This window comes from Heptranchias perlo, chromosome 15 (genome assembly GCF_035084215.1).
Source record: "Heptranchias perlo isolate sHepPer1 chromosome 15, sHepPer1.hap1, whole genome shotgun sequence".
Lineage (NCBI taxonomy): Eukaryota > Metazoa > Chordata > Chondrichthyes > Hexanchiformes > Hexanchidae > Heptranchias > Heptranchias perlo.
This window is the reverse complement of record NC_090339.1, coordinates 55124285-55137686: the sequence shown is the minus strand read 5'-3', so window position 1 is coordinate 55137686 and position 13402 is coordinate 55124285. Positions and strand designations below refer to the sequence as shown.

The following is a 13402-nucleotide window of genomic DNA, read 5'->3' as shown; positions in this document are numbered from 1 at the left end:
CAGAGATTACTGCTTCGAGGACCATTTTTAACATCAATGTGTAAACAAACACTACACTTCATAATACTGTTCCCCATTATAAGAGCCTTACTTTGCAAGTAATTTCCAATCCATAAGAATTTTCACCTCTGCTCGATTGGCCACCTATCTTTTCAACTCGATTGATCACTCCTAGAGGGATGTCAAGGGTCATCACAGGATCCTGTGCAAAAGAAAAAGGAATAATGGCACAAGTTTTCAACACATTCAGTTGCATCACTTGTCTTATGTTAACCTTAGCATCTGATGGCAAAAATTACGCAAACCTTTTAGTAATTAATTACTCAATGTGATTGAAATATGGTTAGACTTTTTCATAGATGTCATTCAGCATCTGCCAAAGTGTGTGTAAACTTTTAATCAAAATAAAACAGTCAAGAAGCATAACAAGTCATGGAATATGCCTTTGTTCACTGTACTTATTAAATTGGTTCTGTACATTTTTAAAATTCTATTTGATGGCTTTCATCTTCACCACTGTCAACATAGTTTTCAGCAGGTTACATAAAAGTAATTTCCAAATCTTAGAAAGCTTTCAGCATTCAATGGAGCAAGAATTTGGCAGAGCAAGGAAATCTTTAAACAGCTTCCTTTCTTGCACAATTCACAATACTGTTTGTTTGCAGTGTTCTTTTCCTGTCTTGTCAAACAACTGCATCAACAGAATTCAAAATGGAGATGAGACCATCTCCTGTGCAAGGAATGCACCATGTACACCTTTAAAGTAACCTTTGGTAGGAAGGCTGTTGAGGAGATACTGTGGTACTTTTACATGCATTAAGTATTTTAAGATTGTTTCTCTTGAACCGGAGATTTGATGCCTGAAAAACATATAATGTTGACACCTCAGCTACCTGTATATAAAACCGTCTCCCAGATAATGTAATTGCTGAGAATTTCTTTTGTATGCAGAAGGTGAAATGCAGATTTAATCGTCTACTGAACCATGCTGCTGAAACATGCATTCGGGCCAGCCAGACTATGCTCTGGGCTTGCTCTTTACCACCCCAGCACAAATTCCAAATGCCTTTTCACATTCACTACAACATTCTGCCTCCTTTTGTGCCCTATTATGCTGAAACATAATAGAAGAATTCAGATTTTTTTTTTTAAATCACAAGAACACAATTTATCTGAACCTTGAGTTTACTCTAACACACCACTCATGTACAACATTGTACTTTGTTTGGATTTCTTTTTTCTGCCATTGCCATCCAAGTCTTACCATTTAAGTTTCCTTATAGTGGGATGAGTGACATGATTATATATATCTATATATAGGTATGATATAAATATGGAGGTAGAAAGATAGAGAAAGAAAAACAGAAGCCAGGTGTCTCCCTTTAAGCGCTTATCATGTTCATGCAATCTGAAATATTAAGGGAAATGTGACTGAGGCAAAAATCCTTGAAGTGGGAGGCTAAATTAATCCATGAAGTTAAGTGCAATAGCACCTACATATTACTTTTTTAAATTAAAAAAAAAGGAAATACTCACATGTATTTGTCTCATTTCTAAAACGATTCAGAAAAAGGAAGCCTTTATGAAACAGCACAATGATTTCTTCCCAGTAAGAAGCTTCTCTTTTATTGATTTTTTTTTCACTAAATCAAAAGCTTACCATAGACTTTGCTTAAATGTAGCAATTATTAACCAAATGAATATTAAAGCTGGAACACTTTTACAGATTTAGATGCCCTTTAAAATTTCAGTTTTGTTTATCCACTGGCTCAAGGGGGATCATGATTCAGGTGAAAACACTGGGTTTGGCCATGGCACCCCTTCCCCTGTTCAAAAGGCTACCAACAGTCAACTGTCTGGGCTCAAACAAAGAATGGGTTCTTGAGTAAGTTTCCAAAGCTTTACTCCAGACAGAAGTGGGAATAAAATTAGAATGACAGATGAGAACAAAACCAAATGCAATACAATCCCAAAGAAGTCAGAATTACTCTTGGACACCAGCGTATCACAGGGCATTAATCAGAGTTCTAGTTTAAAAAAAGTTGTGCTTGGGGGTATTCATATGGTGCAAAAATCGAGTTCTTTTAGCATTTTAGGAGAATAGGTGATTTCAATTTAAAATGCTTTCAATTTTATTTATCCTCTATGTTTCTCTCCCTCCAGTTAGTGAAATATTCCTGCATTATAAATTATGTCAGCAGCAGGAATGAGTCTGAGTGCAAACAGGAAGTTAGACTACAAATAATCAATCTTGTGTAACACTTATTGAAACGCACATCAAATAATATCTTTAGTGCAAAGCCACTATAGAGTGCTAATTTTAATCTCACTGACAACTTTTTCCTAACCGTTCCAGCACCACTGATGAGATAACTTGTACCAGCAGAACCTAGTTATCTAGGTATCTCCCTGCAATTTTTGGACACCAGAGGCATTTGGAAATCATGTACAAGTTCTTATAAAGGGGCAACCAGGTCAAACTTTTTAAAGAAACGTGTAATCTAACTGGTTAAAGAAAGTTTCAATCTACTTTTTAGCCAATCAGAAACCGAGGTTTGCGGGAGGCAGAAGACAGACAAAAAAAATTCGGTTTATTTTTACTTAAGTATAATATTTAGATGAGAAATAACAGAAAATAGAAGACAAAATGGAGAAGAGGCAGTGATAGAATAGCTTTAATAATAAAAATAAATTCTAAATAAAAACCATTTCTCAGTGTTTATTTGTTAATACTGCATTGATATTACAGTACAAGGCTACCCCTAACATTTCAGTAGAATTTCTGTAATGCTACACGATATTTACCCCCGTGTATAAAACATCAAAGTGGCCAATTCAGGGTGTACAACATTTCCTGAAACTAGCAATCTGCCAAGAGTTAATAATTAAACAAAGGATGTTATCAGGATTATAAAAGTATACCTTAAGGTTTATGGCAATTCTACAGATGCAGAAGTTGGACATCAAAACTCTATATAGTTTACAAATATATTGAGGCAAAAGACTGCAACATTTCAGCAGAATTGAAAAAGTTTTATTTCTCACTAGGTATTGCTGCCATGTCTCATTTAGTTGGATTCAGCTAGTTTTATAGCAGTTGAAATAGCATCATTTCAACAATATTGCATGTAGCAAAGATTGAAGGTATCTATAGCTTGCCATTAGTGAAGAGCTGATCAAAGATTTCCCAGCTTGATCAGGACTATCCCGGTTTCTGGATAAATTATACGTTGAGCAATCAGCTTAGTCCTAGCTTTCACTCATCATTTATTATCAAATAAAATCTATCCATTTTAAAAAAGCCCAAGTTTTCATAACATTTACAGAAGAATCCTGATAAATTTTCTATGCAAATATTCTCATTTGTCACGTTAGTCTTTGGAGCTTTTGAAACTGAAAACTTTCTTCCACTTTTTTCCCACTCACTTCCGCACCATGAGCTACATTGACAACAGTATAGCACTAATAACACTCACATTTTACTATAAAAATATCTGATCTAAACAGCCATAGTTATACTTTACAGCAGGTTAAATTTGTGCACCCAGAGGTCATCAGTAAGCCTACTGTGAAGTGTAATGTTACAAGAAAACATATCACATTGTCCAAATGTCAAGTTGATGAATGGAATGTTGTGCTGTTGCAGAATCTCTATCTGAAGTCTGCTGCATTCCAGGAGATACTTCTGGACTGTTCTTTGACAAAAGAAAAATTGCTACCACAGCAGCAAGGGTTTGGTTCAGGGATAAAGCGAAGGGTAGAGTTCATGGGGTCAGGGCTTGGCTTCCAGATTACGGTTGGATTAATAGTTAGAGTCATCCCTCAGTGATCTGCTATTAGTTTTATTATCTGATAGAATAAGGAGATCCATACTTAAATGCCACCATGACACCCAGTGCACGACATTCAGTGCTACCACGTCTGTGCATGTATAATGATGTACACTGTCAGATCCACATTGAACTCGTACCAGTTAGAAAGTGTAACAGGTGCACTAATGCATGTTACGACAAGTGATTCTGAAGCACTGTCGACTACAAGCGTTAGATCAGAATCAACATAACACAAATCCACCAAGAGACCACCAATATGGGTACGCACTGCTCCTGCCACCATAGCTAAGAGCAACACAATCTGCACTTGATTTTTTTTTAGCATCCAAGTATTCAATGAATAGCCATAGTTCAGTCTTGGAAACAGGAACCTCCATTTGAATTCAAATACCCACTAAGCCAAGTATATGCAGAACTATATCACAAGATCAGATTTTCAAAACTTACTGCCAAGTTCAGTTGTAAGAATATAGCCATATACTACAATCAGCAGTTCTCTTGGGAAAGGCACCAAACATCCCTGCCTGATCACCACAGACCACATAAGATGATCCTCAAAAGATGTAAGCCTGTCCAAGTACAACTATGCAGCCAACAATGTGCCAATATATACCTTCAGAAAATGCCATGTGAACAAAATGTGCAACTCAATTAATATATAAACCAACACAAAACTGTTTGTGTTGGCACTCAAACCCACAATTAGAACTAGTTTTTGTAAGACAGGAAGTTTGACACTATTTAAAAAAAAACTTAAGCAGTAAAGCTGAAGCGTCGCAGAAACAAGACCAGAAACAGTTGTGATCGGTTTGTTGCGAGCACGAATGAGCATTTTGTAGAAAAATAACTTGCTTTAGATTACGAAATGCAAATTTTCTGCCTTCAATGGTGCCTTCATGACTAACCTAGTCATCAGTAATCCTTTCTTCTCAGCAGTTTTCAATTTTAAGTCAGTGTCCCTACTGATTGCTAGCAAGTGAATCCTGCTTGGGACAGTGACCACTGCTAAAGAGTGCGCATTTATTTATGGGTGTTGATAGGATCAGTCTCAGTTGTGAGTCACCGCATAAGCCTGACCGCACTCGCTGTTTGAAACCGCACATGGAGCATGACCACTTGGGGAAGGCAACGGTGATCTGCTGTTGCCCATGTGAAGTTTATTTCAGCACCTTCAGAAGTGAAGGGGAATAAAAAAGGGGAGAAAGGTGGGGGAAGAAATCAGTAAACCAATAGCTGACCAAATTAGCTTTTTAAAAATATTTTGTAGCTGAAGGCTGGCGGCCATATTGCTGAATACCATCAAAGTTGAAAAGAATAGTGATGGGGGAAGACAAGGAAAATCAAGTAGCAGTTATTAGGTGCTTTGCTTTTAAAAATTTGTACATTGTTGGAGGAAGGCAAGAGTTTTGAGGTCCTGGGAAAAAATGTCTTAAAAGTAAAAACGCACAGAGCGAGAGCCTATTAAATGAAAAGCTTTCCTTGTACACCATGGAAAAGAACTTCTCTTTAGCTGCTCCAGTAGATGTGGGTAAAGGTGTAGTACTAAACCATACAAAACCAGAAGGCCTTAGGTTGACTTGACTAATCCAATGCTCTCCTGGCCAGCGTCCTATCCTCCACTCTCCATAAACTTCAGCACATCCAAAGCTCGTCTGCCCATATCCTATCCGACACCATCTCCCACTCAACCATCATCTCCTGTCCTCACCAACCTACATTGATTTCCAGTCCCCCAATGCGACAAAATATAAAATTTTCATCGTCGTGCCACTTTGCCACACTATCTCTAACCTCTTTCAGCCCGACAACCTCCCCCCACCGCCCCCCTCCCCAAAAACACAGAACTCTCCATTCCTCTGAACCTGGCCTCTCCCTTCACTTCACTTCACTTCTGGCATCCATGCCTTCAGACATCTAGACCCTCGAATTCCCTCCTCAAAATCTCTACTTCCCTCTCCTCCTTAAAAACCCTCCTCTTTGACCAAGCTTTTGGTCACCCCTCCTAGTATCTCCTTATATGGCTTGGCAGCTTTTTTAAAAAAAAATTACATCTGCGCGAAGCCTCATGGGACAATTGGCTACGTTAAAGGCACTATTAAATGCAAGTTACTGTTCGATTCCCAGTCTGTGCAAAGTCAGCCGATCTTAGTCAGGGTTTCCCCTCCTAATTCTAACAGGGGTTACTGGAAGCCAAGTACACACTGGACATTGAAAGAAAACAAGATTGAGCTTGGGTGTGTTGCCTCCACCGTCAAATAGATATCAAATGCTCACTGCCTAGTCTCACGTGTGAAGAATGGCTACTTGGGCAAATTATTGCAGAACTACAGGGACCATTGGACTACAATTCAGCATGTGTCTGAGCCTTCAGGACAGGAAGGGTGAAAAACTGGGGGGAAAAAAAAAAGAATAAAAACCTCTTCATATGTGGGAGCAGTATTCAAGTCTTGATTAAAGTTAGACTTCATAAAGTGTTGTTGTTGAGGGGAGAAGAAACCGTTGGCAATAAAGAGGTCTGAGCTTCTTGGAGATAGTCAAGGAGAAGGAGATTTCTCTGGGAAAATGCAGACACCAAGGGTGTCAATGAAATAAAGCCAAAGGTAAGAGGTGACAGCTGGTCGATAACTTGAGGCATGAAAATATTGACTTCCATCAGTTGCACCTGCCACAGTGAAATTTAAAAACTAAAGACTTGCTACAACATAAGAAAATAATCATCAGAACTTACCAGTTCAACACTCTTAAAGTAAAGCCTGTAGTTTGTAATATACACCACTCCCTTTTTAGGCCCATTAAAGTGACAAATGTAGATCACATCTTTTTCTAGGAAACAAAACTCACATTAGTTAGTAGAAGTTATCAACAAAAATAAAGTAAGTTTCTATTGCATATTTTTAAACCCTGAATGTGTATGACAATACAATTTTTAAAAAAAAATACACATCTTGAAAGCTGGTGCAATAGTTCTGATAAGGGAAAATCCTTAAGAAGCAGAAGTTTAGTATTTAGATCTCAAAATTACTACATGCATTAATACATAGTGAATGGAATGGAATGTTTAAAGGCAAAATTACTATCAATGCAATCGTATCTACCTTTACTTTTAACATCTTCTCCTGGTATTAGTGGTACTTCCTCTGTGTATTGTGCCTGAAAAAGAAAGAAATGGCAAATGAATCTCTTAAAACAGTTTGGTTTACTGATTTTGTTTACCAAATATTCTTATGGTGCAGGAATTAGTAAATTTAGTTAGTTCTGATAATTCTATAAAATAAACCCGACCGGTTTACTAATGTCCTTTAGGGAAGGAAATAGTCTTTACCAGGTTGATTCTTAATTGCCCTCGCATGCCACTCAGTTGTATCAGAGAGTAACGAGGATTGCAGCAGTTCATGAAGGCAGCCCACCGTCACCTTCTCAGGACAACTGGGGATGGGCAATAAATGGAGGCCTTGCCAGTGACGAATTAATTTTTTTTTTTTAAAAGGTGGTACTGAGCCATATAGACCAACTTCAATCCCTAGTCTGTAATGAGTTGGTTGACCTCAGCTAGGGCAGAAACTGGAACACTATAATTTGCCTCAATACTCTGTTAGTGAAGCTGGAGGGAAAAAATATATCAGACAGGGTTCCCATTCCTGATCTCCGACCCCTGCTGGAAAGTTGATCTGTGGACACTGATTAAGGACAGGAGTAGTCTCAGCTGTCGTGCCTCACATGGTTGAATAGCTTGCTAATACTCACTATCGAGGCAGACAAGTGAAGAATCGTCATTTGAGCGAAGTAATGGGGGGGGGCTATGTTGATTTTTTTTTATTCGTTCATGGGATGTGGGCGTCGTTGGCAGGGCCAGCATTTATTGCCCATCCCTAATTGCCCTTGAGAAGGTGGTGATGAGCCGCCTTCTTAAATAGTTGCAATCCATGTGGTGAAGGTTCTCCCACAGTGCTGTTACGTAGGGAGTTCCAGGATTTTGACCCAGCAACGACAAAGGAACGGCGATATATTTCCAAGTCAGGATGGTGTGTGACCTGGAGGGGAACGTGCAGGTGGTGCTGTTCCCATGTGCCTGCTGCCCTTGTCCTTCTAGGTGGTAGAGGTCATGGGTTTGGGAGGTGCGGTCGAAGAAGCCTTGGCGAGTTGCTGCAGTGCATTCTGTGGATGGTACACACTGCAGCCACGGTGCACCATTTGGTGAAGGGAGTGAATGTTTAGGGCGGTGGATGGGGTGCCAATCAAGCGGGCTGCTTTGTCCTGGATGGTGTCGAGCTTCTTGAGTGTTGTTGGAGCTGCACTCATCCAGGCAAGTGGAGAGTATTCCATCATGAAGTGGAGAGTATTCCATTCGCGAACTGCACGGTGTGCGGATACACAGTGTGCTGAGAGTTCGGTAAGTGTGGGAGTTCGGTGAAGTGGGGGAAGGAGGTGCTGCTTTGCCTTGCTTTTCATAACTTTTCCCGCAGAGCGGCAGTGGACCTGAGAGTAGAAGACTGAGATTGTGGAATAAAAGCAGCAGCAGACCTGCACCAAGAGACAACTACTGTGCGACATCACAGGTGAGGCAGGAGAGTCCGAGAGGTGAGCAGAGTATAAAAGGGGAGGCCTAGAGCGGGAAGAGAGTCTTGGAGTCGAAGGCAAGTCATGGCAGCACAGCTCGCACCCGTGATATGCTCCTCCTGCACTATGTGGGAAGTCATGGACACTACCAGTGTCCTTGGCGACCATGTGTGCAGGAAGTGTGTCCAGCTGCAGCTACTGGCTAAACGTCTTTCAGAGCTGGAGCTGCGGGTGGACTCACTGTGGAGCATCCGCGATGCTGAGACTATCGTGGATAGCACGTTCAGTGAGGTGGTCACACCGCAGGTAAAGAATACGCAGGCAGAAAGGAAATGGGTGACCGCCAGGCAGAGTAAAAGGACTAGGCAGGTAGAGCAGGAGTCCCCTGGGGCCATCTCCCTCTCAAACAGATATTCTGCTTTGGATACTGTTGGGGGAGATGGCTTATCAGGGGTAAGCAGCAACAGCCAGGTTCGGGGCACCACGGGTGACTCTGCTGCACAGGAGGGGAGGAAGAAGAGTGGCAGGGCTTTAGTGATAGGGGATTCCATTGTAAGGGGAACAGATAGGTGTTTCTGCGGCCGCAAACGTGACTCCAGGATGGTATGTTGCCTCCCTGGTGGTAGGGTCAAGGATGTCATGGAGCGGCTGCAGGGCATTCTGGAGGGGGAGGGTGAACAGCCAGTAGTCGTGGTCCATATTGGTACCAACGACATAGGTAAAAAAAGGGATGAGGTCCTGCAAGGTGAATTTAAGGAGTTAGGAGAGAAGTTAAAAAGCAGGACTTCAAAGGTAGTGATCTCAGGATTACTACCGGTGTCACGTGCTAGTGAGTATAGGAACAGGAGAATAGACAGGATGAATGCGTGGCTGCAGGGATGGTGTAGGAGGGAGGGATTTAGATTCCTGGGACATTGGGACCGGTTCTGGGGAAGGTGAGACCTGTACAAGCGGGACGGGTTACACCCGAGCAAGACTGGGACAAATGTCCTCGCGGGGGTGTTTGCTAGTGCTGTTGGGGAAGGTTTAAACTAGAGTGGCAGGGGGATGGGAACCTGAGCGGGGAGTCAGAAGGGAATAAAGTTGAGAGCAGCAAGAGAGGGGAAGATCCAGGGGAAATCTACAATACAAATAGTACAAACAGTTGTTCAAGAACAAGTGAAAGGGAAAAGCATAGAGCAGCGGAAAGAAAGTGTACTTTAGGCACTTTAGGTACGACAGATAAAATGAAAACTAGAAGGCGTAAGGCGATTAATCCAGCATCAAAGCTGTGGCAGGGGGTTGGGAACCTGAGCAGGGAGACGGAGGAAAGCATATCACGAAGGGACAGAAGGTATGGAGTAAAAGGTAAAGTGTTAAAAAAGGAAAAAGCAGGAACTAAGTGTCACAAAACATATTTGAAAGTTCTTTATCTGAATGCACGCAGCATTCGTAACAAAATGGACGAGTTAACGGCACAAATAACGACGTATGGGTATGATCTTGTGGCCATTACAGAAACATGGCTGCAGGGTGACAACGACTGGGAATTAAATATGCCAGGGTATTTAACAATCAGGAAGGACAGGCAGGAAGGAAGGGGAGGTGGGGTGGCTATGTTAATAAGGGAAGGAATCACTGTAATACAGAGAAAAGATATTGGGACAAAGGATCAGGATAATGAAACAGTTTGGGTAGAGATAAGGAATAATAAGGGGCAAAAAACACTCCTGGGCGTAGTATATAGGCCTCCTAATAGTTGCAACTCTGCTGGAAGAAGTATTAATCAGGAAATAGTCGGGGCATGTAATAAGGGAACAGCTATAATTATGGGGGATTTTAACTATCATATTAACTGGACAAATCAAATTGGGCAGGGTAGCCTTGAGGAAGAGTTTATTGAGTGTATTAGGGATGGATTTCTTGAGCAGTATGTAACTGAACCAACAAGGGGGCAAGCAACCTTGGACCTGGTCCTGTGTAATGAGCCAGGATTAATTAATAATGTCCGAGTTAAGGATCCCCTTGGAATGAGTGACCATAACATGCTTACATTCCATATCCAATTAGAGGGTGAGAAGGTTGGTTCTCAAACAAGCGTACTGAGCTTGAATAAAGGAGACTATGATGGTATGAGAGCAGAATTGATTAAAGTGGACTGGGAAAATAGATTAAAGGGTAAGACGGTACATGAGCAGTGGTGTTCATTTAAGGAGTTATTTTACAACTTTCAAAAAATATATATTCCACTGAGGAAAAAAGGGTGTAAAAGAAATGACAGCCACCCGTGGCTAAGTAAAGAAATTAAGGATAGTATCCGACTAAAAACAAGGACATATAAGGTAGCCAAACTTAGTGGGAGGATAGAAGATTGGGAAGTCTTCAAAAGACAGCAAAAAGTAACGAAAGGATTGATTAAGAAAGGGAAGATAGATTATGAAAATAAATTAGCAAAAAATATAAAAACAGCTAGCAAGAGTTTCTACAGTTATATAAAAAGAAAAAGGGTGGCTAAGGCAAACGTAGGTCCTTTAGAGGATGAGACCGGGAAATTAATGGTGGGAAACATGGAGATGGCAAAAATGCTGAACAAATATTTTGTTTCAGTCTTTACGGTAGAGGACACTAAGAATATCCCAACACTGGACAAACAGGGGGCTCTGGGGGGGGGGGGGGGGGGGGGGGGGGGAGGAGCTAAATACAATTAAAATCACTAAGGAATCGGTACTCAGTAAATTAATGGGACTCAAGGCGGATAAATCCCCTGGACCTGATGGCTTACATCCTGGGGGCTTCAGGGAAGTGGCAGTAGGGATTGTGGATGCTTTGGTAATAATTTTCCAAAATTCTCTGGACTCGGCAAAGGTCCCGGCAGATTGGAAAACTGCCAATGTAACACCCTTATTTAAAAAGGGTAGTTGGCAGAAGGCTGGAAATTATAGACCAGTTAGCTTAACATCTGTGGTGGGTAAAATTTTGGAGTCTATTATTAAGGAGACAGTAGCAGAACATTTGGATAAACATAATTTAATAGGACAAAGTCAGCATGGCTTTACAAAGGGGAAGTCATGTCTGACAAATTTGCTTGAGTTCTTTGAGGATATAACGTACAGGGTGGATAAAGGGGAACCAGTGGACGTAGTGTATTTGGACTTCCAGAAGGCATTCGACAAGGTGCCACATAAAAGATTATTGCTCAAGATAAAGAATCACTGGATTGGGGGTAATATTCTGGCATGGGTGGAGGATTGGTTATCTAACAGGAAGCAGAGAGTTGGGATAAATGGTACATTCTCAGACTGGCAGCCTGTAGCCAGTGGTGTTCCGCAGGGGTCGGTGCTGGGTCCCCAACTCTTTACAATCTATATTAACGATTTGGAGGAGGGGACCGAGTGTAACATATCAAAGTTTGCAGATGATACAAAGATGGGAGGGAAAGTAGAGAGTGAGGAGGACATAAAAAACCTACAAGGGGATATAGACAGGCTGGGTGAGTGGGCGGAGATTTGGCAGATGCAATACAATATTGGAAAATGTGAGGTTATGCACTATGGCAGGAAAAATCGGAGAGCAAGTTATTATCTTAATGGCGAGCAACTGGAAAGTACTGCAGTACAAAGGGATCTGGGGGTCCTAGTGCAAGAAAATCAAAAAGTTAGTTTGCAGGTGCAGCAGGTGATCAAGAAGGCCAACGGAATGTTGGCTTTTATTGCTAGGGGGATAGAATATAAAAACAGGGAGGTATTGCTGCAGTTATATAAGGTATTGGTGAGACCGCACCTGGAATACTGCGTACAGTTTTGGTCTCCATACTTAAGAAAAGACATACTTGCTCTCGAGGCAGTACAAAGAAGGTTCACTCGGTTAATCCCGGGGATGAGGGGGCGGACATATGAGGAGAGGTTGAGTAGATTGGGACTCTACTCATTGGAGTTCAGAAGAATGAGAGGCGACCTTATTGAAACATATAAGATTGTGAAGGGGCTTGATCGGGTGGATGCGGTCAGGATGTTCCCAAGGATGGGTGAAACTAGAACTAGGGGGCATAATCTTAGAATAAGGGGCTGCTCTTTCAAAACTGAGATGAGGAGAAACTTCTTCACTCAGAGGGTAGTAGGTCTGTGGAATTTGCTACCCCAGGAAGCTGTGGAAGCTACATCATTAAATAAATTTAAAACAGAAATAGACAGTTTCCTAGAAGTAAAGGGAATTAGGGGAGCGGGCAGGAAATTGGACATGAATTTAGATTTGAGGTTGGGATCGGATCAGCCATGATCTTGTTGGATGGTGGAGCAGGCTCGAGGGGCCGATTGGCCTACTCCTGCTCCTATTTCTTATGTTCTTATCACACTCCTGACTTGTGCCTTGTAGATGGTGGAAAGGCTTTGGGGAGTCAGGAGGTGAGTCACTCACCACAGAATACCCAGCCTCTGATCTACTCTTGTAACCACGGTATTTGCGTGGCTGGTCCAGTTAAGTTTCTGGTCAATGGTGACCTCCAGGATGTTGATGGTGGGGGATTTGGCAGTGATAATGCCGTTGAATGTCAAGGGGAGGTGATTAGACTCTATCTTGTTGGAGATGGTCATTGCCTGGCACTTGTCTGGGGCGAATGTTACTTGCCACTTACCAGCCCAAGCCTGGATGTTTTCCAGGTCTTGCTGCATGCGGGCATGGACTGCTTCATTATCTGAGGGGTTGTGAATGGAACTGAAAACTGTACAATCATCAGCGAACATCCCCATTTCTGACCTTATGATGGAGGGAAGGTCAACAATGAAGCAGTTGAAGATGGTTGGGCCTAGGACACTGCCCTGAGGAACTCCTGCAGCAATATCCTGGGGCTGAGATGAACGGCCTTCAACAACCACTACCATCTTCCTTTGTGCTAGGTATGACTCCAGCCACTGGAGAGATTTCCCCCGATTCCCATTGACTTCAATTTTACTAGGGCTCCTTGGTGCCACACTCGGTCAAATGCTGCCTTGATGTCGAGGGCAGTCACTCTCACATCATCTCTGGAATTCAGCTCT

General features: G+C 41.9%; 1 protein-coding gene across 3 annotated transcripts in view; it reads right to left on the bottom strand.

Moving 5' to 3' along the window:
• mtm1 (myotubularin 1) overlaps window positions 1-13402 on the bottom strand; it is a 103703-nt gene that overhangs the window by 64308 nt on the left and 25993 nt on the right. For all 3 annotated transcript variants that reach the window (XM_067997271.1, XM_067997272.1, XM_067997273.1), the window contains exons 3-5: window positions 6929-6983; window positions 6562-6656; window positions 92-202 (exon numbers count right to left, since the gene is read on the bottom strand). In XM_067997271.1, the coding sequence (XP_067853372.1) occupies window positions 92-202; window positions 6562-6656; window positions 6929-6983 (261 nt within the window). The remainder of the gene's footprint in view (window positions 1-91; window positions 203-6561; window positions 6657-6928; window positions 6984-13402) is intronic.